Source organism: Aethalodelphis obliquidens, unplaced genomic scaffold (assembly GCF_003676395.1).
Source record: "Aethalodelphis obliquidens isolate GAN/ISIS:26980383/991018 unplaced genomic scaffold, ASM367639v1 scaffold41, whole genome shotgun sequence".
Classification (NCBI taxonomy): Eukaryota; Metazoa; Chordata; class Mammalia; order Artiodactyla; family Delphinidae; genus Aethalodelphis; species Aethalodelphis obliquidens.
The window spans coordinates 1,728,137-1,754,055 of NW_020837985.1; the positions used below are offsets into that span (position 1 = coordinate 1,728,137).

General features: G+C 44.5%; 2 protein-coding genes across 3 annotated transcripts in view; one reads left to right on the forward strand and one right to left on the reverse strand.

Annotated features, from left to right (window-relative positions):
- ZHX2 (zinc fingers and homeoboxes 2) overlaps window positions 1-6,511 on the forward strand; it is a 173,061-nt gene extending 166,550 nt beyond the window's left edge. The window contains exon 5 of the mRNA XM_027132354.1: window positions 5,275-6,511. The gene's annotated coding sequence lies outside the window, so the exon portion shown is untranslated. The remainder of the gene's footprint in view (window positions 1-5,274) is intronic.
- The window catches only part of DERL1 (derlin 1), a 113,520-nt gene that overhangs the window by 44,871 nt on the left and 42,730 nt on the right, over window positions 1-25,919 (reverse strand). For both annotated transcript variants that reach the window (XM_027132357.1, XM_027132355.1), the window contains exon 8: window positions 2,641-2,758. In XM_027132357.1, coding sequence (XP_026988158.1) covers window positions 2,641-2,758 — 118 coding nt within the window. The remainder of the gene's footprint in view (window positions 1-2,640; window positions 2,759-25,919) is intronic.

Consider the following 25,919-nt stretch of genomic DNA (forward strand, 5'->3'; position numbering starts at 1 on the left):
GCCCACCGCTACGTAGCCTGGGAGAGGTCAGAGGAGAATTGAAGTCCAGCAGTTCCAAGGGTGCTACTGGGGCCCAGAGCCATCCACAGACATCTGGAATCACTGAAAAAGCCAAAAAGAAGTGGCTTTGTCTCCCCCTCTCCAGGTCACCCTTTGGCTTTGCAATATGTTTTCTGTGGGGTTTTTTGTTTTGTTTTTTTAATGGCCTTGTTCTGCATTTATTTATCATTATTAATGCATACGGCTGGAGGATTATACATGTTCATCCCCATAAGACAGGGAAAAACACATTGTCATAAAAGAAATTGAAGATAATTCAAAGAAATGGAAAGATATCCCATGCTCCTAGATTGGAAGAATATTGTTAAAATGGCCATACTACCCAAAGCAATCCACAGATTTAATGCAATCCCTATCAAAATACTCATGACATTTTTCACAGAACTAGAACAAATAATCCTAAAATTTACACGGAACCACAAAAGACCCAGAATTGCCAAAGCAATCCTGAGGGGAAAAAAACAAAGCTGGAGGCATAACCCTCCCAGATAAGACCATCTACAAAGCTATAGTAATCAAAACATGATGGTATTGGCACAGAAACAGACATATAGATCAGTGGCACAGAAGAGCACAGAAATAAACCCACACACCTATGGTCAATTAATCTTCAACAAAGGACGCAAGAATATGCAATGGAGAAAAAAGAGTCTCTTCAGCAAGTGGTGCTGGGAAAGCTGGACAGCCTCATGTAAATCAATGAAGTTAGAACACACGTTCTTACCATACACAAAAATAAACTCAAAATGGTTTAAAGATCTAAATGTAAGACATGACACCATAAAACTCCTAAAAGAGAATATAGGCAAAACATTCTTGGACAAAAATCGTAGCAATATTTTCTTAGATCAGTCTCCCAAGGCAATAGAAATAAAAGCAAAAATAAATAAATGGGACTTAATCAAACTTAAAAGCTCTTGCACAGCAAAGGAAACCATCAACAAAAGACAACCTGAGTGGGAAAAAATATTTGCAAATGATGCAACCAACAAGGAGTTAATATCCAAAACATACAAACAGCTCATACAACTCAGTATCAAGAAAACAAACAACCCAATAAAAAAATGGGCAGAAGACCTAAATAGACATTTCTCCAGAGAAGACATGCAGATGGCCAACAGGCACATGAAAAGATGCTCAACATCGCTAATTATTAGAAAAATGCAAATCAGAAGCACAATGAGGTATCACCTCACACCTATCAGAATGGCCATCGTCAAAAAGTCTACAAATAATAAATGCTGGAGCGGGTGTGGAGAAAAAGGAACCCTCCTACACTGTTGGTGGCAATATAAATTTGTATGTAAATACTATGGAAAACAGTACAGACATTCCTTAAAAATCTAAAAATAGAGCTACCATACGCTCCAGCAATCCCACTCTGGAAAAGATGAATACTCTAAATTCTAAAAGATACATGCACCCCAATGTTCATAGCAGCGCTATTTACAATAGCCAAGACATGGTAACAACCCAAGTGCCCATCAACAGACTATTGGCTTAAGAAAATGTAACATATATATATATATATATATATGTAATAGAATGCTACTCAGCCATAAAAAAGAATGAAATATTGCCATTTGCAGCAACACGGATGGACCTAGAGAATATTATACTTAATGAATCAGAGAAAGACAAATATTACATGATATCACTTATATGTGGAATCTTAAAAATGATACAAATGAATCTATATACAAAACAGAAACAGACTCACAGACAGAGGAATCTAACTTATGGTTACCAAAGGGGAAAGAGAGGGCAGAGGGATAAATTAGGAGTACGGGATTAACAGATACACACTACTAAATAGGAAATAGAAAAGCAGGAAGGATTTACTATATAGCACAGGGAACTATATTGAATATCTTGTAATAACCTATAATGGAAAATAATCTGAAAAAATATTTATATATATATATATAACTGAATCACTTTGCTGTGCACCTGAAACACAATACTGTAAATCAACTATACTTCAATTTTTAAAAAACTGTCAGATGGAGAACCACCTTAATATTGAGGTTTATCTAAAAAGCAAATTTTTACATATTTTTATTACTTTCAAATAAACTGACAGCATAGTTGCTATTTTATAATTCATCAATAATCGGATTGTTTAAAAATTATTTGTTATAGAAAAATCACCGTGATAAAATCAGCTTCTTTTTCTTCTAATAATTTATACTTGATATGCGTTATAAGAGTGTAATATTAATAGGCAAGATAATTCAAGCAGCCTGACTGATCTCATTAACTAGTCATCTTCAAATTCAGAAAACAAAAGAAATCAATAAATAAAAATAAAAAGCAAATTTTTGCCAATCACTTAAAGAGACAGGGTTCAGTTTTCTGTACATGAGAGAGAGGAGAGAGAGGAAATGTGTAAATTCTCACACACACAGGTGAGCTGACTTACCCCTAAGGCTGTAATTTTGCACCTGGCTTTCCTCAAGGAAAAAAGGAAGCAATATTTCTGGAGCACATGTATGCTTTGCACACCTTGCCTGTTGCCCTCCCAGCAGCCGGCTGGTGATGAATTGTGGAAGTGAGGCTCAGGGAGGTTAGGTAACTGACCTCGGCACACAGCTCCGAAGTGGCTGACCCTGGATCCAGCTTTCTCTGACTCCATGGCTGTTTCCTCCCTGCTCCACGGCGGAGACCACAGTCCTGTGCTGAGCTGACGTTCCTCAGCCTGGTTGGGAGAAGGAAAAATCGCTCTTTACCCACCTTTGGCCTTGTTTTCCTGGAGTCTTAAGAACTGTTCGCATGGACATCCACCCACAGGCAGCCTCCTTTCCGAAGACGGTGAAAGACCCAGTTTGCTGCGGGAAATCCTGTTCAGAGAGCACAGCGGGAGGCCGGCTGTGGTCCATGTGCACATCCTGGGTGCGTGTAGCTCTGCATGGGATCAGCGGTAAGGCACGTAGTCCTCTTCAGCTGCCCGGGACCGCCAGCCTGTCTTTGAAGCAGACCTGCGCGCTCCTGTGCCACGTGACTCCCTGCAGCGAGCAGCTGTGAACGTAGGGCAAGGAGGGTCAGGTGTGGCGAGAAGCAGTGAAAGTTGGATTGACCGCAGTAGAATCCAGGTTCCACCACTTACTACTTGCCTGACACCATTTAATCTCGCTAAACCCCCATCTCTTCACTGCAGATGGGCCTACCTCCCGGGTTACCAGGTTACCAAATGAGATGAGCCATATCACTTCGCCTTGGGCCTGGCACATAATAAGCATGAGATATATTTAAGCTGCTCTCACTGTTGTCACAACCATGATCATTATTGCTTTTGACTCTGCCGCTGAGCAGTCATGTGACCCGGGGCAATCGCTTTTCCTCCCCCGAGCTTCCTTTTTTCTTTCCTCGTGAAATGAGTGATGTTGGCAGCATCACCTATAAGGATCCCTGTAGCTCTTACGATCCGGTGACATTTGCTGGATCACTTTTGGGTGGTACCAGATCCCAAGGACACCCTGGAATCTGGTTTCATCCACAGACGTTTCTTTTGCAAGCTGTTTCCTTAACTCCAATATTCAGTCTTATTGTCGGGAGCATTTAGGGAATGTGGGTACATTTGACACCCAGACGTTAAGAATGACGAACAATATAGATAATCTGCTGCTGCCTTCGGCTAAGAAGTCTGGTATTCTTGTTCTTGGTCCTCTGCACAAGAAAAACACCAGAACTTCTCAGGACCTTCTCGGCTACTTAGAGAAGTGACTGAGCAGTAACGGAGCCTTACCAGGAGGGAGGCAAAGAAAAAGCCAGTGTCTTCAGGAAGCTACAGATTTGACCACCTTCCAGCCTGTCATGGAATCCTGACTACGTCCTTTACAGCCCGGAGCCCTCCCCTTGGATTCGAGCTCAGGATCCTTGGATCCCAGGAACCCACAGAGGAAATGGAGGTCGGCCTTAGTTTCCTGAGGCTGCCATCAAGTACCACAAACGGGGTGGCTTAACCGACAGGAATTTATTCTCCCACGGTCTGGAGACTGGAAGTCTGGTGCTGGCAGGGTTGCTTCCTTCTGAGGGCTGCGTGGGAACGTGTGTTCCTTGCTTCTCTGCTAGCTTCTGGCGGGTTGCTGGCAATCCTTGCCTTATAGATGCAACACCCCAATTTCTGCCTCCGTCTCCCCATGATGTTCTCCCTGTGTCTGTCTCCGTGTCCAAATTTCCCCTTTTTATAAGGACACCAGCCCTATGGGATTAGGTCCCACCCTAATGACCTCATTTTAACATTGATCGCCTCTGTGAAGGAATTCCCAAATATGGTTACGTTCTGAGGTACTAAGGGGTAGGACTTCAACATATCTTTGGGGGTTGCGAGGGCACAATTTAACCCATAAGAAGGTCCTTGGACTATTTTCATTACTTCAAAGTACATAAGAATTAAACACGTCTCCATACTGACTCAGTAAACACTGTTTAAGGGCACAGGCTCTGGAAATTGCCTGGGTTGGAATTTTGGCTCTGCCATTTTCTAGCTGTGTGATCTTGGGCAAGGTTTTTAGCTTCTCTGTGCTCAGTTTCCTCACCTGTAAAATGGGAATAACAATTTTATCTACACCTGAGGGTTGATAGAAACATTAAATTAAAAAATACACTTAAAATTTCTCATCTTATTATGATTATTTTATATCCTATTTGGAAAGGGTTCCATCTAACAAATACAGCAAAAGCACGTGTAATATTTACCACCCGCCTGGCACTATTTTATATGCTGGTGCATATATCAACTTCTTATCACAACTACTTTGTGGATGCTGCTATCATCCCTGTTTTACAGAAGCAAAAACTAAGCCCTAGAGAGATTTTGACGTGTGTATGGCCCCATGGCCAGTACAGAGAGAACTCCCGACCCAAATCCAGGTGTGTCTGATTCTGGGGCCTTTTAGGAACCATTGTGACTGGCTGCCTCTCCAGGAATAAGAAAAGGGTCTTGTAATGATGAAATGAATCACCTCCTTCACTTGCCCAGAAAGTCATCCTGTTTTCAAAGGCCTTATTCTGAAGGCACTTCCCATAATGTTAGACTGTGGTCAGGAAACACACTTGTTTCTTTAAGACAGGGCGTTTGTCTCTCCTCCAGGCCCCAGGATGGCTTTGGAAGTGTCTCCACAGGAGAGCCAAGGAGAGGCCACCCCCAATGCCTTGCACCCAAGGAATGATGGTCACCTCCCTGACATCTCTGGTTTTGTGTTGTCCTTCTAGGGAAGTCCACCAGAACTGCTGTGCTGATGAAGGGGACACTCTGTCTTCAAAGAGAGAAGAGAACTTCTGTCCCTGGCTGTGGGCCACCCTGGCCAGAGACTCCAAGTGCAACGCCTTCACTCGTACACACCTCCCTGAGGCCTGGTGGGAATTGTTCATAGTGCCAAAGTCCTACCACTGCGTTTTCCATGGGTCCTTGTAAATAGTTGGTTCCTGTGCCCAGGCCCCCGCCTCTTGCTATACTGGAACCGATTTGTACAATGTGGGAAAATTTTGTTACCTTTTTAACCAAGGGCAACTTCCTTTTCCAGCACTACCATTGTAAGGTATTTTTCCAGGAGGGAGGGCTGATCACACGTGCTTTTCTCTTTTTTCCTTTCTTTTTTTTTTATTTTATTAATTTGGGGGAGGGGGGATGTTAGCATTAGTGCCATTATATCTACTGGATTTTAGGTAGGGAGAGTTCATTTTTCAAGGTAGTTTGAAATTTGGGAGATTTCTTCAGGGGAAAGGGCTGGGATTCCGGCATCTGTCTTAACTTGGAGAGGGTTTTACAGATGACAGATCTTCCAAATCAAATCCATTTCTATTCCTTCCCCAGCCTCCTCTGGGGGTCCCTGTTTAGCCACACACAAGGCCTTCTGAACTGCCACCAGGCCGGTCTGGTTTTTTTGATGGCCTGGGCTCAGACCTTGGGCCGAGCCAGCACCCGGAGAACTGGGTGGCGGACAGCTACCCTCTGAGCCCCTTTTTAGTGACCAGCAGAAAGGGCTCTCCCGGATGCACTAGCATCATCATTACTTTTGTGAAATTAAAAGAGAAAGAGATCTTCGTGTCTAGATGGTACAAAGATGAACAGCTTTGGTTTTCGTCTCCGTTCCTAGCTGCCTCTTCTCAGTGTGGTATTGGACAAGAGTTCAGCTTGAAGCTTCACCACGAATTGCTTTTTTTGTTTGTTTGTGTGTTTGTTTTGGGCCAATTTTAGTTTCCTGAGTGCACTTTTTTTTTCCCTCAGTTAGTCCTAACTTCTAAAGAAGAAACACCAGGAGACGTATCTGGTGTAACGTTGCAGTATGAGCTGTGTTTGCAGTCCCTTCCCCTGCCCACACTGCCCCTCATTTGAGTACACTGCACAAATAAAAGGTTAGGGAGTTTGGAAAAAAAAAACAATTTTTCTAACTTGTTGCTCATTTGTTGTAACTCAATAAAGCGAAGACTACACATTTTTATAACCTTTTCCTCTGCTCCTGGCTCTTCATTGCTGTCTGGCTCCCGGGGCACAGCCTGAGGCTTCCAACTCACGCATCTGTTTCAAATCCGTTATGACCACACTTCCCATCTTCCGTCCTGGTGAGGCCTGACAGCGCCGGTGGGACTGTAAAAACAGGGGGTAAGTGTCGACGTGGGAACCTTCATCACATCTCTGTGACATAGAAAAGAAGTGAGTGATAGGCCCACGCTCCTCCGGGGTCTTCACACATAGACTCATAAAATGCTGCAGAGAAGAGCACAGGCGTGGGAATGAGACCTGCCTGCAGGCCCCCGCTTGCACTCGGGGGACCTCAGGCAAGTCGCTTCTGTCCCGGGTTGCTGGTGACTGGGACACTGCCACTTCTCCGAGAAGGCCGGCTTCTGTGTCTCTGACCCGGTGAGGTTTAAAAAGCCCCTCATTGTTCATAGGCGACCCTCATTTAGACCAGTGCCTTTCGAGCTTGAGCAGGTAGTGGAATCACCTGGAAGGCTGGTTAGAGTTTCTAACTGAGTAGGTCTGGGTGGACCAGAGAACGTCCACTGCTCCCAGGTGAGGCTGGTACTGCCAGCTCGGGGTCCCAACATTGGGAATCTCTGGTCTAGATGTTTCATTTTCACAGGGACTTACAGACTTTTGGGCAGTTTATCCACCCCTCAGCCTCCAAACTCTCCCCATCCACCTCCCCCGCTGCAAAAAAAACCAAAAATCCAACCTGCGCTTTTCTTATTACAAAAACAAAAGTGCCAAGTGGCTGTAGCTGGCTCATCTCCCACTTCCTGCCTACGCTGCCTTTCCTGTCTGCGCTCCGAGCCGTGGACCATCCGCAGACCTCATCTCCTCATGCTGTCCTGTCCTTCCAGACCATCAATGAACGTCAGCGCATCCCAGCCCCCTCCAGCTTCTCCCTGGCAGGCAGCTGCCTTCCCCTCCTGCTAGTTACCACCCTTGCCGTTCCGCTTGCCACTCTCAAGCAATTTAAGTAAATTCTTCCAGCAAGGCAGCAGGAGATGCTATTAAATGCCTGAAGAAACCAAAGGGAAAACCTTGCCAGAACTTTTGTCTTTTTATTTTTAATTTCTGCACCAAAGAGAAAGCTTTGCTAATTGGTTGCAATGAAAATACACAGGGAAAACAGCTGTGCTCTTTTAAGCACCCAGCAAAATATGACAAGCTACATCTCCCCCCCTGGGAATGATCAAAGGGTGGCAGAAACTAGAAGAGGGGTTCTTAAGGGGAATACACGGACAGGTGAGGTGGAAGAGAGCCATGGAGTGGCGTGAACACCTGCTGGTTTTGTCTGCCCCGTACCTCTTTGCACTACATCTCTTCCTTTAGGGTTCACTTGTCTCCCCTTCTGTTCATCTGATTCTGAGGGGCTGCCCATCACGGTGACCCGCTCCCCTCCCACAGGACAAGCCTGGCGCTCCAGCCCCCTGTTCACCGAGCTGGGTGCAGTGTGATGCAGGCGCACTCAGATGCTGGGAGAGAGCTCCCTTTTTCCATTGAGATGACAATCTTAGCCTGGAGCCACCAGCATCCAAACCTCCTGCCCGAGAGAGGAAGCCAGTCTGCAGGTAGCAAGAATGAGGCCGAAAACTCAAGAAAAGAGGCAGAGGAGCAACAGAAGAAGAAAGAGATGATGGTGGCAGTGATGATGGTGATGGTGATGACAGTGGTGACATCATTTGAGTCCCTGGACCCTGCCATTCCTGAGGCCAGCTCCCTATCTTTCCAGTTTCATAAAAGCCAACATATTTCTCTTTTTGACTTAAGCTAAAAACCTTTTGAATTGGGTTTCTGTTGCTAGAAACAGCATTCGGATGGTTTGATGAGATTATGAGATAAAAAACAAAGCAAAGACAGTAAGTGTAAACAGCCCCATATAGCTGGTGGCTACTACACTGGATGTCCATCTCTAAGTCCTTGCTACTCAAGTGTGTTCCCTGGATCAAAAGTGGCAGCATCACCAGGGTGCTTGTTAGAAATGCAGAATCTCCAGCCCCTACCCCAGACCTGTTGAATCATAATCTGCAATTTCACACCATCCCCAGGTGACTCAACTGTTCATTCAAGTTTAAGAAACTGTGCTCTGAAGGCTTTGAAGGGCTCCTCGTCAGCCTCTTCCAGCACACTGAGGGCTGGGGGTGAGACGTGATACACCACAGAGCCTGTTTTCAGAGTGTAGACTCCAAGGCCTTGGGGAGCAGGAAGGCAGAGGCAGCAACAGGACGGAGATCACGTGGTACCCCAGGTGCGGGTGCCCTTGTCCTTCCAGACCACCTGGTGCACAGCTACTTCTAGCCAACAGCATGCGGAAATGACAGCTCTCACTGGCCTGCCACAATACAAGCTGGAGAGAACCGGGAGAGACGTCAGTTCCCTCCTACTGATTCCTGAAAGCTCCCATCTGGAGCGCCTAACAGCTGGATGTACTTACAAACCACAGTAGAGGCACCATAGTTACCCCTGGGCGCTTGATCAATAAGAATGAATAAAAAAGACATCCAAGTACATCCCATGACATGTTGCAAGTCGGGTATCCTGTAGAGTGTAGGAGGCGCTTTGCCCTGGACTTTGAGGAAGGGAGATGACAAAGGTCTCCATCAGTAACTCGCATACCCTCTCCCAGAACCAGCCCCCAAAGCATTACAGACTGCCTCAGTCTGGATCCTTGAGAAAAAGAGACAGAACACTTAAACTGGGAAATTTAAGGGAAGTGCATTAAATGGATGTCCACACGGTGTGGGCAGGGCTTGGGGAAGCCAACAAGGGAGGATGTAGAGATCTTGGCCTGAAGGGGTAAGGGATGGAGCAGTTACTGGAACCTGTAAAGGATACGTGCCTTCAATAAACCATGGTGACCCGGCAGGGGGAGAATCTGGGGAACAAATACCCTGACATCATTCTCCTCCTATCCTCTGCCCTCCTGCCACTTCCTCCCAATGGCCAAACCCAACCAGAAGTCAGAGGGTAAGGGGATCTGTTGGTCCAGTCCATCAGAGTCTGCCTCTCAGCACACAGAGCAGGTGGGGGAAGGGTGGGGGGGAGGGAACAGATGGTCCAGCGCACACATCAATCTATGGGCTGGACCAAACATGACAAATACACACCACGGATGCTGTATGCCCCACTCATGGCAAACATTAATAATCAACTGAAGCGCCTTTGGCTCTGGGCTTGGACGGCCTTCACAAAACTGAACACAGAGCCTCACCTTGAATCTATTAACCTTGGAACATGAGATGACACATTGGGTGGGTGCCCCTGGTTGCCTAGCTAGTATCCATTCCCTCATTCTTCCTCACTAATAGAACCAAGATATTGCCCAGGCACTGACATACCCCAGTCCCAGGTCAGAAACTCAATTTCCCTTGCAGCCAGGAGCGGCTAATGAGATGCACACAGAAGGCTCTTGCATAGCTGGTGCCTGTCTTCTTCCTCCCTTGTTCTTACCTTGTGTGCACTGCTGATCTTGAGACTACATCCTTAATAGCTTCTTTGAGCCCCTGAACCAGTGCCACAGCTGAAAGTTTTCAAACGTCTTGATATGTGAGAAAAATATCTATTCGTTTAATCCACCACTCATTGCATTTGTCTGATACTTGCATTCAAATGTGCTCGTAAGTGACACAAAACTTTTGTGCCATCCTTAGACTGGATAGATATGAATCCTCTCACTCATGCATGAGTTCATTTATACCTGTGCCAATTGCCAGGTGAGAGAGAAGTTATGTATAGCCTCCCTCCTCAAGGAAACTTGATATATATATATATATATATATTTGTTTTTTTGGGTTTTTTTGCAGTACGCGGGCCTCTCACTGTTGTGGCCTCTCCCGTTGCAGAGCACAGGCTCCGGACGCGCAGGCTCAGCGGCCATGGCCCACGGGCCCAGCCGCTCCACGGCATGTGGGATCTTCCCGGACCGGGGCACAAACCCGTGTCCCCTGCATCGGCAGGCAGACTCCCAACCACTGCACCACCAGGGAAGCCCCTTGATCTATATTTTGAAGGATGAGTAGGAGTTGGCCAAATGGATAAATCAGAGGAAGGCACAAGATGCAGAAGTGAGAGTGTATATATACAATGTCAGGGTGTTACATAGTAGAAATCCAACGCGGAGGCTATAACGTGTAACAAAAGAAGAAACCATCAGTTTTCAACAACCAACTTTGAAAAGCAACCAAGTCACACTGATTCAAACCCAGTCATAAAAAAACAGAAGTGATTATCCACTTGGAAAGACCCTGAATAACTGCCAAAGAATTATGCTATTTGCTTGTATGATGGGAAATCAAAAAGTGTTTGGGATTTACCAAGATGAGTAAAATGTTGTATAAAACTGATGTAAAGTGAAACAAAATACATTCGAAGTCTTTTACCTTGGACTTGCTTCCCATGGCTGAGTTTGGGTCACAAACCTTGGGATCAGGTCCATCTCTCCAAAGGTTCTCCCAACTCCTTACCCAGTGTCTTCCTCTGCCCACTCTGGTCTGCTTGCTGATTGGTGAGCACTCCCTGGGTCCACACAGTTTCTCCTCTCAGAATGTGCCCCTTCCCCATTTCTTCCAGTCCCAGTTGAAGTTTCACCAGACCAAATAAAGGTACATCTTGGGTGACAGAGAGGCTGGATTTAAGGAAGACACACATATCCCAACTGGCTCTCTGGAAGTCCTGCTGCACTGAACTCCTGCATCATCAACGGGATGTAGTTCTAGATCTAACCACATATGGGTTAGTTGTTCAGTCTCCTCTTTGTGTTATGCTCCTCCTGGCCAGGAAATGTACTGAACATCTGTCCAGTGTTCCTTCCCCATCTCTTTCAGCAACACTCACACCCCTTCCCACTGGGAGAGTCCTCTACAGACCTGCTCTTTCCCTGTGTCAACTCTAAGATGTTGGTGTGGCACCAGCACAGGACAGGATCCTTCTGTCCATGGGTAGTCATGTGATTCAGGCCTAACCAATCGTAGCACTATCTCTGACCTCAGTGAGTGCCCAAGGGGCACACACATGACCCAAGCTGGGCCAATCAGTCTTTCCTGAGGTTTAAAGAAATTGAAGCAGGGGGAGGAGAGAGAGAGAAAGAGATAGAAAAAAAGACAGAAGCAAGGAGAGAGAGAGAGAGAAATGACATCATTTTAGTATTTAGATCCAGTCAACCTTAAAGTTAGATACATCCCATCTTCCCCCAGTTATGTGTCAACAGATCCTCCTTTTGCTTAAAAATTCGTTTGAGTTGCATTACTTCATTCAGAAATGAGGGACTTCCCTGGTGGCACAGTGGTTAAGAATCCATCTGCCAATGCAGGGGACAAGGGTTCAATCCCTGGTCCAGGAAGATCCCACATGTTGTGGAGCAACTAAGCCCATGCGCCACAACTACTGAGCCCATGTGCCACAACTACTGAAGCCAGCGCGCCTAGAGCCCATACTCCACAACAAGAGAAGCCGCCTCAATGAGAAGCCCGCGCACCGCAACGAAGAGTAGCCCCCATTCGCCGCAACTAGAGAAAGCCCACACGCAGCAACGAAGACCCAGTGCAGCCAAAAATAAAATAATTTTTTTTAAAAAAATGAAAGAGTTATGACTAAAACCCATACTCTTACCCTACTGCCCAGCACATGTCTGCTGAACTGATAACAAGTAAAAATGCAAGGGCAAGAAGAGATTGAAAAGGAAGAGTAGGCTGCTGCTGAAAGGCTGCACCCAAGCAGGAATTTCAGGCTAGATGGACTGCTCCAGCTTTCATGTTTACTGCTCCCCAACCTGAGGTTGCAGACGGACCTGAGGGCGGGCTGGTTCCCTCAGTTCCTGCGCAGCGATTTCCTACTGAAGCCTGGTCTGCAGCTCCTCCTGCTCTGATGGGGCCTCACCTTTCATGATGAGAATGTCTTCCAGGAGAACATGGTGTCCTTTGGCACAGGGCTAACTAAGCACTTGGCCCGGTAAGGATCCTGCAGGAGCCACAGGAGCCATTGAAGCTGCAGGCCGACTGGTGTCTCACACCACCCTGGTGAGCCAGCAGCCTCTGGAGCAAGACCAGCTCACTCACAGTTCCCTGACTCTGCACTTACCGTCATGGAACTTTGACAGAAGAACTGCTGCTCCCCCCTCCAGAGCCCTCCAAAGCCCATCTGTCTCAAGGGAATTTACTCTTCATATCTTCAGGTAGAGTCAACCTCTCTGCAATTAATGCCATGTGGCTGACAGGGTCTTGGTGCTCTGGCCAGGTGTCAGGCCTGTGCCTCTGATATGGGAGAGCCAAGTTCAGGACATTGGTCCACCAGAGATCTCCCAGCTCCATGTAATATCAAATGGTGAAAGCTCTCCCAGAGATCTTCATCTCAACACTAAGACCCAGCTCCACTCAATGACCAGCAAGCTACAGTGCTGGATACCCTATGCCAAACAACTAGCAAGACAGGAACACAAACCCACCCATTAACAGAGAGGCTGCCTAAAATCATAATAAGGTCACAGACACACCACCAGATGTGGTCCTGCCCACCAGAAAGACAAGATCCAGCCTCATCCACCAGAACACAGGTACCAGTCCCATCCACCAGGAAGAATACACAACCCACTGAATCAACCTTAGCCACTGGTGTCAGACACCAAAAACAATGGGAACTATGAACCTGCAGCCTGCAAAAAGGAGACCCCAAACACAGTAGGTTAAGCAAAATGAGAAGACAGAGAAATACACAGCAGATGAAGGAGAAAGTTAAAAAAAACCCACCAGATGAAAACAAATGAAGAGGAAGTAGGCAGTCTACCTGAAAAAGAATGCAGAGTAATGATAGTAAAGATGATCCAAAATCTTGGGAATAGAATGGAGAAAATACAAGAAACTAGAAGAACTAAAGAGCAAACAAACAACGATGAACAACACAATAAATGAAATTAAAAATTCTCTAGAAGGGATCAATACCAGAATAACTGAAGCAGAAGAACGGATAAGTGACCTGAAAGATAAAATAGTAGAAATAACTACCACAGAGTAGAATAAAGAAAAAAGAATAAAAGAATTGAGGACAGTCTCAGAGACCTCTGGGACAACATTAAACGCACCAACATTCGAATTATAGGGGTCCCAGAAGAAGAAGAGATAAAGAAAGGGACTGAGAAAATATTTGAAGAGATTATAGTTGAAAACTTCCCTAATTTGGGAAAGGAAATAGTCAGTCAAGTCCAGGAAGTGCAGAGAGTCCCATACAGGATAAATCCAAGGAGAAACACACCAAGACACATATTAATCAAACTATCAAAAATTAAATACAAAGAAAAGATATTAAAAGCAGCAAGGGAAAAACAACAAATAACATACAAGGGAATCCCCATAAGGTTAACAGCTGATCTTTCAGCAGAAACTCTGCAAGCCAGAAGGGAGTGGCACAACATATTTAAAGTGATGAAAGGGGAAAACCTAGAGCCAAGATTACTCTACCCAGCAAGGATCTAATTCAGATTCAACAGAGAAATTAAAATCTTTACAGAGAAGCAAAAGCTAAGAGAATTCAGCACCACCAAACCAGCTTTATAACAAATGCTAAAGGAACTTTTCTAGGCAGGAAACACAAGAGAAGGAAAAGACCTACAAAAACAAACCCAAAACAATTTAAGAAATGGTAATAGAACATATATATCAATAACTACCTTAAATGTAAATGGATTAAATGCTCCAAGCAAAAGACATAGACTGGCTGAATGGATACAAAAACAAGACCCGTATATATGCTGTCTGCAAGAGGCCCACTTCAGACCTAGGGACACATACAGATTGAAAGTGAGGGGATGGAAAAAGATATTCCATGCAAGTGGAAATCAAAAGAAAGCTGGACTAGCAATTCTCATATCAGACAATATAGACTTTAAAATAGGGCCTCCCTGGTGGTGCAGCAGTTGAGAGTCCGCCTGCCGATGCAGGGGACACGGGTTCATGCCCCGGTCCAGGAACATCCCACATGCCGCAGAGCGGCTGGGCCTGTGAGCCATGGCCGCTGAGCCTGCACGTCCGAAGCCTATGCTCCGCAACGGGAGAGGCCACAACAGTGAGAGTCCTGCGTACCGCAAAAAAAAAATAAAATAAAATAAATAAAGACTATTACAAGAGACAAAGAAGGACACTACATAATGATCAAGGGATCAATCCAAGAAGAAGATATAACAATTGTACATATTTATGCACCCAACATACATAAGGCAAATGATAACAGCCATAAAAGGGGAAATTGAAAGTAACACAGTCATAGTAGGGGACTTTAACACCCCACTTTCACCAATGGACAGATCATCCAAAATGAAAATAAATAAGGAAACACAAGCTTTAAATGACACATTAAACAAGTTGGACTTAATTGATATTTATAGGACATTCCATCCAAAAACAACAGAATACACTTTCTTCTCAAGTGCTCATGGAACATTCTGCAGGATAGATCATATCTTGGTCACAAATCAAGCCTTGGTAAATTTAAGTAAATTGAAATCATATCAAGTATCTTTTCTGACCACAACACTATGCTGTAAAAAATACAAACACATGGAGGCTAAACAACACACTGCTAAATAACCAAGTGCTCACTGAAGGAATCAAAGAGGAAATAAAAAATACCTAGAAACAAATGACAGTGAAAACACGATGACCCAAAACCTATGGGATGCGGCAAAAGCAGTTCTAAGAGGGAAGTTTATAGCAGTACAATCCTACCTCAAGAAACAAGAAATATCTCAAATAAAAAACCTAACCTTACACCTATAGCAATTAGGGAAAGAAGAACAAAAAAACCCCAAAGTTAGCAGAAGGAAAGAAATCATAAAGATCAGATCAGAAATAAATGAAAAAGAATTGAAGGAAATGATAGCAAAGATCAATAAAACTAAAAGCTGGTTCTTTGAGAAAATAAACAAAAGTGATAAACCGTTAGCCAGACTTATCAAGAAAAAAAGGGAGAAGACTCAGATCAATAGAATTAGAAATGAAAAAGGAGAAGTAACAACTGACACTGCAGAAATACAAAGGATCATGAGAGATTACTACAAGCAACTATATGCCAATAAAATGGACAACCTGGAAAAAATGGACAAATTCTTAGAAAAGCACAACCTTCTGAGATTGAACCAGGAAGAAATAGAAAATATAAACAGACCAATCGCAAGCACTGAAATTGAGACTGTGATTAAAAATCTTACAGCAGGGCTTCCCTGGTGGTGCAGTGGTTGAGAGTCCGCCTGCCGATGCAAGGGACACGGCTTTGTGCCCCGGTCCGGGAAGATCCCACATGCCTCGGAGTGGCTGGGTCCGTGGGCCATGGTCGCTGGGCCTGCGCGTCTGGAGCCTGTGCTCCGCAACGGGAGAGGCCACGACAGTGAGAGGCCCGCGTACTGCAAAAATAAATCTTACAACAAACAAAAGCCCAGGACCCAGGACCAGATGTGTTCACAGGCGAATTCTCTCAAACATTTAGAGAAGAGCTAACACCTATCCTTCTCAAATTCTTCCAAAATATAGCAGAGGGAGGAATACTCCCAAACTCATTCTACGAGGCCACCATCACCCTGATACCAAAACCAGACAAAGATGTCACAAAGAAAGAAAATTACAGGCCAGTATCACTGACGAACATAGATGCAAAAATCCTCAACACAATACTAGCAAACAGCACACTAAAAGTATCATACACCATAATCAAGTGGGGTTTATCCCAGGAATGCAAGGATTCTTCAGTATACTCAAATCAATCAATGTGATAAACCATATTAACAAACTGAAGGAGAAAAACCACATGATTATCTCAATAGATGCAGAAAAAGCTTTCAACAGAATTCAAAACCGATTTATGATAAAAACTCTCCAGAAAGTAGGCATAGAGGGAACTTAGCTCAACATAATAAAGGCCATATATGACAAACCCACAGCCAACATCATTCTCAATGGTGAAAAACTGAAAGCATTTCCTCTAAGATCAGGAACAAGGGTAGGTTGTCCACTCTTACCACTATTATTCAACATAGTTTTGGAAGTTTTAGCCACAGCAATCTGAGAAGAAAAAGAAATAAAAGTAATCCAAATTAGAAAAGAAGTAAAGCTGTCACTGTTTGCAGATGACATGATACTATACATAATCCTAAAAATGCTATCACAAAACTACTAGAGCTAATCAATGAACTTGGTAAAGTAGCAGGATACAAACTTAATGCACAGAAATCTCTTACATTCCTATACACTAATGATGAAAAATCTGAAAGAGAAATTAAGGAAACACTCCCATTTACCACTGCAACAAAAAGAATAAAATACCTAGGAATAAACCTACCTAAAGAGATAAAAGACTTGTATGCAGAAAACTAAAGGACACTAATGAAAGAAATTAAAAATGATACAAACAGATGGAAAGATATACCATGTTCTTGAATTGGAAGAATCAACATTGTGAAAATGACTCTACTACACAAAGCAATCTACAGAATCAAGGCAATCCCTTTCAAACTACCAATGGCATTTTTCACAGAACAACAACAAAAATTTTCACAATTTGTATGGAAACAAAAAAGACCCAGGGCTTCCCTGGTGGCGCAGTGGTTGAGAGTCCGCCTGCCGATGCGGGGGACACGGGTTCGTGCCCCGGTCCGGGAAGATCCCACATGCCACGGAGCAGCTGGGCTCGTGAGCTGTGGCCGCTGGGCCTGCGCGTCCGGAGGCTGTGCTCCGCGGCGGGAGAGGCTGCGGCAGTGAGAGGCCCGCATACTGCAAAAAAAAAAAAAAAAAAAAAGACCCAAATAGCCAAAGCAATCTTGAGAAAGAAAAACGAAGTTGGAGGAATCAGGCTCCCTGACTTCAGGCTATACTACAAAGCTACAGTAATCAAGATAGTATGGTACTGGCACAAAAACAGATATATAGATCATTGAAACAGGATAGAAAGCCCAGAGATAAACCCATGCACATATGGTCACCTTATATTTGATAAAGGAGGCAAGAATATACAATGGAGAAAAGACAGCCTCTTCAATAAGTAGTGCTGGGAAAACTGGACAGCTACATGTAAAAGAATGAAATTAGAACACTTCCTAACACCATACACAAAAATAAACTCAAAATGGATTAAAGATCTAAATGTGAGGCCAGACACTATCAAACTCTTAGAGGAAAACATAGGCAGAACATTCTATGACATAAATCACAGCGAGATCCTTTTTGACCCACCTCCTAGAGAAATGGAAATAAAAACAAAAATAAACAAATGGGACCTAATGAAACTTCAAAGCTTTTGCACAGCAAAGGAAACCATAAATAAGACAAAAAGACAACCCTCAAAATGGGAGAAAATATTTGCAAATGAAGCAACTGACAAAGGATTAATCTCCAAAACTTACAAGCAGCTCATGCAGCTCAATATCAAAAAAACAAACAACCCAATCAAAAAATGGGCAGAAGACCTAAATAGACACTTCTCCAAAGAAGATAAACAGATTGCCAACAAACACATGAAAGGATGCTCAACGTCACTAATGATTAGAGAAATGCAAGTCAAAACTACAATGAGATATCACCACACACCAGTCAGAATGGCCATCATCAAAAAATCTACAAACAATAAATGCTGGAGAGGGTGTGGAGAAAAGGAAACCGTTTTGCACAGTTTGTGGGAATGTAAATTGATACAGCCACTATGGAGAACAGTATGGAGGTTCCTTAAAAAACTAAAAATAGAACTACCATATGACCCAGCAATCCCACTACTGGGCATATACCCTAAGAAAACCATAATTCAAAAAGAGTCATGTACCAAAATGTTCATTGCAGTTCTATTTACAATAGCCAGGACATGGAAGCAACCTAAGTGTCCATCGACAGATGAATGGATAAAGAAGATGTGACACATATATACAATGGAATATTACTCAGCCGTAAAAAGAAACGAAATTGAGTTATTTGTAGTGAGGTGGATGGACCTAGAGTCTGTCATACAGACTGAAGTAAGTCAGAAAGAGAAAAACAAATACCATACGCTAACACATATATATGGAATCTAAAAAAAAAAGGTTCTGAAGAACCTAGGGGCACGGCAGGAATAAAGACACAGACGTAGAGAATGGACTTGAGGACACGGGGAGGGGGAAGGGTAAACTGTGACAAAGTGAGAGAGTGGCATGGACATATATACACTACCACATGTAAAATAGTTAGCTAGTGTGAAGCAGCCGCATAGCACAGGGAGATCAGCTCGGTGCTTTGTGACCACCTAGAGGGGTGGGATAGGGAGGGTGGGAGGGAGACACAAGAGGGAGGGGATATGGGGATATATGTATATGTATACCTGATTCACTCTGTTATAAAGCAGAAACTAACACACCATTGTAAAGCAATTATACTCCATTAAAGATGTTAAAAAATGCAAGAGCAGATTAGAATATAGTTTGAAAATATACTGGCTATGATTCCATTTATATGAAATGTTCAGAATAGGCAGATCTATAGAGACAGAAAGTGGGTAGGGGGCTAGACAGAGGATTGGGGGCTAAGAGATGTGAGATTTCTTTGTGGGGTAATGAAAATGTTACAAGATTGATATTGTGGTGATGGTTACACAACTCTGTGAATATACAAAAAGCCATTGAATTGTACGCATTGAATGGGTGAATTGTATGGTATCTCAATTTTACATATACATAAGAATATATATATATTTTCATTTTCATATATTTTATATTTATATATATATTTATATAACATAAATATATATGATTATATATTTTTATTTTTAACATATAATTTTATATGTATATATATAGAGAGAGAGAGAGAGAGTATGTGACAATAGAAACTAGAAACCGAATAAAGTTAAGTCTTGAGTTACAGGGAAAGCTGATTTAAGGAACACTCAAATTACTACAAAATTGTTATCTTTTCCCCCAGAACCTGTTCCGATCTTTCCTATCTTGGGGAAGAGTGAGTGGCAGCAGCAATCCAACTGCCCAAGCCAGAAACAAGGGGGGGCATTTTTTCAACCCTGGGTTTTAACCAAACACCAAGTTCTCTCACCTCTAGCTCCCAAATCTCTCTCCGAATCACCCCTCCACCAGCCCCAGAACTACTGTCATCATTCAGTCCCTCGCCCCCATTTCCCTGCACAGCCTCCTAACTTGCCTCCCGGCCCCAGTCTCTCCCCACCAGCCCCATCTGTGTTCCAGGCTGCAGCCAGAGTAATCTTTTCTACAGTGTAAGTCCCATCATGCCTCTCGTCTGACTGTCGGTGGCTCCCACTGCCTACAGATTAAGCCCAAGCTCCTCTTGGCATCCTGCCTGTACCTCCCAACCTCCAACCAACTGTATCCCCCATCTCCTCTCTCCCGACCCCTGTTCACACACACACACACACACACACACACACACACACACACTATTGAAGCCCATCCTCAACTACTGTGTCCCACACCCTCCACCTTCTCTCTTGCCTGGCCCAGATGAATAATATCATGTGCTCCAAGAATCCTCTCCTGACCCCTTCCAGCCAAGTCAGGTGCTTCTTCCTCTGTGCTCCTAAAACCCCTTCTGTATGTCTCTATTATAATTCTAGACACACAGTATTATAATTGTCTCTGTGTTTGTCTACCACATAAGCCTGTGGCCTCCTTGCAGATAAAATCCACGTTATCTTCTTTTTTTTACTTCTTTTTTTCCTTCCAGTTTTATTGAGATATAATTGCCATACAGCACTGTACACATTTAAGGTGTACAGCATAATGATTTGACCTGGGTTTTCTTTAACTTCTTTGCTAACACAGGCTCAAGACGAGGCAAGCATGCGTTATATAGTGTGTTGTATGAATAAATCTTCACTGGCAATGTCAGAAGTTTAATTAGACTCGGGATGGTAGTAAGATATTTGAAAACAATAATCATTTGTGGGAAAATACCCAGGATGGGATAAAATAGATTAATGTTCACAAACTTCTTCCCTTTACCCAACCTGCCCAAGAGAACCCTAACTAACAGCCTAATTCTTCTTCTTCCCCCATCACCTGAGAGACCAATTCCTAGACGTTTTTGGTGCAGAGTCTGGAGTCAGCAAAGAAAGACAGCAGCAGAGGGCTTGAAGCAGAAGCAGAAGGACTAAAGGAAACAGGCCAGATCAATCTATGTAATAAAGAATGAAAAGAGAAAAAAAGAGGAAGTTCAGTAAGTAGAAGCCACTGGAGCTGGTGGAGAAGGAAAAAGTTCTTCAAAGTTCTAGGGAGGGAACAGCTTCAAACAGAGTGTGGGATATAAAAAAACTGGGCAAGGGTCCAAAGAACATGCCATGGGGTATACCTGGAAGCCTGCTGAATGTCCTTTGAGAAAGATGAGAAAAATATTAAGTTCTTAAAAATATTAACTTCTGGCTTCCCTGGTGGCGCAGTGGTTGAGAGTCCGCCTGCCGATATAGGGGACACGGGTTCACACCCCGGTCCAGGAAGATCCCACATGTCGCGGAGCGGCTGGGCCGGTGAGCCATGGCCGCTGAGCCTGCGCGTCCGGAGCCTGTGCTCCGCAACGGGAGAGGCCATGACAGTGAGAGGTCCGCGTACCCCAAAAAAAAAAAAAAAAAAAAAAATTAAGTTCCCTTTTCATCATGTTTTGGTTTATTTGGATTATTCTTCCGTAACTAATTCTAGGACTGGACCATGTGGGTCACAGCTTCAATAGGGTTACATGAGGAGTCGTTTCAGTAAATGTGAAATGAAACTGGAAAACCAACTGAAAACATATCCCGCTACTAAGAGGATAAGCCTCATTACCCATGTCCAAGGACCATGCTCATCTTCACATCTGTTCTTACTGTTCTGTGTCTGGTAGGAATTCTCGTGAGACCAGAAATAGAAACACGGTTAAGCAGCAGAGGACAAGTGACTTTCCACAATGACGGGGAGTATCCATGGCAAGGCCACCCCAGAATTCAGGGGCCCTGAATTCTAGCCCCTGCTATACTACTAATGGCTTATACAACCCTGGACAAGTGATTTCCGCTCTTTAAGCCTCAGTTTCCTCGTTTGAAAAATGAGGGGGTTTAAACCAGACAACCATCAAGTATTCATTCCAACTGTGAGATGCTACGATCACAGGGATCTGAGCCAACCTCCTCTTAAAAGTCTCCAGGGGCTTCCCTGGTGGCGCCTGCCGACGCAGGGGACACGGGTTCGTGTCCCGGTCCGGGAAGATCCCATGTGCCGCGGAGCGGCTGGGCCCGTGAGCCATGGCCGCTGAGCCTGCGCGTCCGGAGCCTGTGCTCCGCAACGGGAGAGGCCACAACAGTGAGAGGCCCGCGTGCCGCAAAAAAAAAAAAAAAAAAAAAAAAAATCAAACAAAAGTCTCCAAACTCCAGCTCACTTGGCCAGCAGTGAGCTAACGAAAGCTTTAGGGCAACAGCTCTAAAGCTTTTGAGCAAGGTTTGTCAGCACCGCCCTGAGGGAACTTTAAAGGAGCTTGTGTGCCCATAAACAGCATTTAATTAAAGAGCAGCAAATTAGCAGCAGGGAAAACTGAAAAGTAGGCTGGCTGTCCAGGAATATTTCTTTGCATCTCTGCTCAACCATAATACACTCACAATGGCCTTTGTTAGAGAAACAGAGAACCTTTGTTTGGGGTCATTTGACCAGCTGCCCTGGAAAGACAGCTGCCCCAGCTGTCTGCCCGGATGCTGTCTCTACCCTGCAGAGGTGAAAAAGCCTCCCAGGTGCCAACGTGGGAATCAGGCTGGGAATTGGGTTGGTCTTAGCAGGATGAAGTTTTCTATAAGGGATTTTTAAATCCGTGGGTGTCCCAGAAGTTTTTTTTTTTTTTGGTTTTTTGTTTTGGTTTTTTTTTAACATCTTTATTGGAGTATAATTGCTTTACAATGGTGTGTTAGTTTCTGCTTTATAACAAAGTGAATCAGCTATACCTATACATATATCCCCATATCTCCTCCCTCTTGTGTCTCCCTCCCACCCTCCCTATCCCACCCCTCTAGGTGTCACAAAGCACCGAGCTGATCTCCCTGTGCTATGCGGCTGCTTCCCACTAGCTATCTATTTTAGAGTTGGTAGTGTATATATGTCCATGCCACTCTCTCACTTTGTCCCAGCTTACCCTTCCCCCTCCCCGTGTCCTCAAGTCCATTCTCTACGTCTGTGTCTTTATTCCTGTCCTGCCCCTAGGTTCTTCAGAACCACTTTTTTTTTTTTTTTTTTTTAGATTCCTATCAAAAAGAGTCATGGGGCTTCCCTGGTGGCGCAGTGGTTGAGAGTCCGCCTGCCGATGCAGGGGACGCGGGTTCGTGCCCCAGTCCGGGAAGATTCCACATGCCACGGAGCGGCTAGGCCCGTGAGCCATGGCCGCTGAGCCTGCGTGTCCGGAGCCTGTGCTCCACAACGGGAGAGGCCAAAGCAGTGAGAGGCCCGAGTACCGCAAAAAAAAAAAAAAAAAAAGTCATGTACCACAATGTTCATTGCAGCTCTATTTACAATAGGCAGGACATGGAAGCAACCTAAGCGTCCATCGACAGATGAATGGATAAAGAAGATGTGGCACATATATGCAATGGAATATTACTCAGCCATAAAAAGAAATGAAATTGAGTTATTTGTAGTGAGGTGGATGGACCTAGAGCCTGTCATACAGAGTAAGTCAGAAAGAGAAAAATAAATACCATGTGCTAACACATATATATGTCCCAGAAGTTTTACATGCTGCGTCCAACTCCCTGGTGTGGCCGATTATCAGCATGTTGTGTAAGAACGACTAAGGCTCCTAGGAGGAAGGACTTCCATGGCACATGAAAACGTGGATCCCCTGCATGGAGAAATTGCTTACTTTTCCACATCAGAGTAAAGTTTAGACTTCAGAAGGATTTCGTCACGGTAGGATTCAGAAATCTGCCCAAGGCCACAGAAACTAGTAAGTGTCAGAGCTAGGATTTGAACCCAGGTTTCTCTGAGAGGGAAGCCCATGCTTTTACCCACAAGCCTCCAGCCCTTCGTCAAGTGCTCTTCGTGGCTCAGGACCCATTACAACACTGGAAGCAGCCCGTGGGCACACGCACATTCAAAATGGTCTGGTATGTGGGATACACGCCCCGAGGGTCATAGTCCCTGAGGACTCTTCCATCCTATCCCAGGCCACGGATGCAGACCATCCTCCTTGCTGGGAGCCTGGCTTTCATGTCTGTGGTCATGGAAGGCTGGCTGGAACGGGACGCATGGATTGGGTGCTGTCTTTGAAGGAGCTTTGAAGAGAAAAACAGACTGAACGACTGGGGTATCAAATGATTTTAACTATCAACCCCTGTTGACTCATAAGAATGAAGGACCAGGAGATTAAGGGAATTTGACATCCATGTCATGACCTGTAAAACTTTCTTTAGTTGTTTTTTCCAACTGCCTCCTTGAACCAATTTTTCTTTTTTTCTTCTTCTGTTATTTGACAGAAGGTTGCAGACTTGTGGAATATGCAGCGCCTGTCTCTGGCAGAGCTCACACACTGTTTTATAATTATCTAGTCCTGTGACTGTTCCTCCTTCATTAGGCCCTGAGATCCCTGAGGCAAGGATCTTATCTTACTCATCTCTAAAATAATGAATACACAGATGTGTATTATACTATTCTCTCCAGTTTTCTGTACATTCAAAATTTTTCATCACACAAAATTCCAATAAAGCAGTTTCTAACATAACCACAGTGCCATTACCAACTTCAGGAAAGTATCATTACTACAATCCTACTATCTTACATACAATCCACATTCTAATTTTACCGATTGCCTAATACTTCCCTTTACACCAACTTTTGTTTCCAGGATCCAATCCTGAATCACGTTTTGCAGTTACTTGTCATGCTTCTTTGCTCTCTTTCTATTTGGAACCATTTCTTAGCCTTTGTCTTCTACATTTAAAGACACTGACATCGGGGCTTCCCTGGTGGCACAGTGGTTGAGAATCTGCCTGCCGATGCAGGGGACACGGGTTCGAGCCCTGGTCTGGGAAGATCCCACATGCCGCGGAGCAGCTAGGCCCGTGAGCCACAACTACTGAGCCCGCGCATCTGGAGCCCGTGCTCCACAACAAGAGAGGCCGCTATAGTGAGAGGCCCGCGCACCGCCATGAAGAGTGGCCCCCGCTTGCCGCAACTAGAGAAGGCCCTCGCACAGAAATGAGGACCCAACACAGCCATAAATAAATAAATAAAGGAATTCCTTTAAAAAAAAAAAAAGGCACTGACATCCTTAAAGAGTAAAGCTCACTGTGTTGCTGCATGTGTCTGATCGTGTCCTCCTCATGATTTGATTCTTGAATACTACAGGATTCTAGCAGGAATACTACATAAGATGGTGTGGCCTTCTCAGTGCCATGCATCGGGAGGTACCAGATGTCAGTTTGTCCTCTCACTGGCGACGCAGATGTTGATAATTTGGTGAAGGTGGTGTCTGCCAGGTGTCCCCACTGTAAAGGGGCCATTTTTGCCTTTGTAAATAGTCTGTAATCGGTGGCAGACATTTTGAGACTGTGTAAACACCCTGTTCTCCAATGTTTCACCCAATGGTTTTGGCATCCACTGTTGATTCTTGTTTGAATCAATGAGTACTTTGATGGTTGCAAAATGGTGATTTTTGTAGCTCTGTCATTCCTTCTATGTTTATTAGTTGGCATTCTACTGAGAAGAAGAGCTTTCCCTTCTCCCCCTAGCATTTGTTTATTTGCTAGTATCAGAATGGACTCAAAATCATGTGTTTTTTTATAATATAAACATTACCGGGCTTCCCTGGTGGCGCAGTGGTTGAGAGTCCGCCTGCCGATGCAGGGGACACGGGTTCGTGTCCCGGTCCGGGAAGATCCCACATGCCACTGAGCGGCTGGGCCCGTGAGCCATGGCCGCTGAGCCTGCGCGTCTGGAGCCTGTGCTCCGCAACGGGAGAGGCCATAACAGTGAGAGGCCTGCGTACCGCAAAAAAAAAAACTATACCCCAATATGAAATTAAAATTAAAAAAAACGCATACAGCGCATACTAGGGGCCGAGCTCTGAGCCCCCAAACTGAATCCATGTCCTCACTAGTGCGGAAGACAGGAGGCCAGGTGAGTAACTTCATCCCAATGCAATGGGCGCTGTCACAGAGGTGAGCCAAGTGCTCCAGGAAAGAGCACAGGAGGAAGGGATGGGGAGATACACTGGAACCATCGTGAAGGAAGAATAGTTCTCCAGTAGAAATGGAGAAATGAGCCTTACAGGTGTGTTTGGAATCACTGAGGAGTCAATGGCCCTAAAGTTTGGAGGTTGTAGGATTGCCTGGTTGGATATGGAGATAGAGCAAAACAGATCAAGACGATTTTTTATAAAAATGGCATTCCACCATGTGCACTCTTTTGTAACCCAAC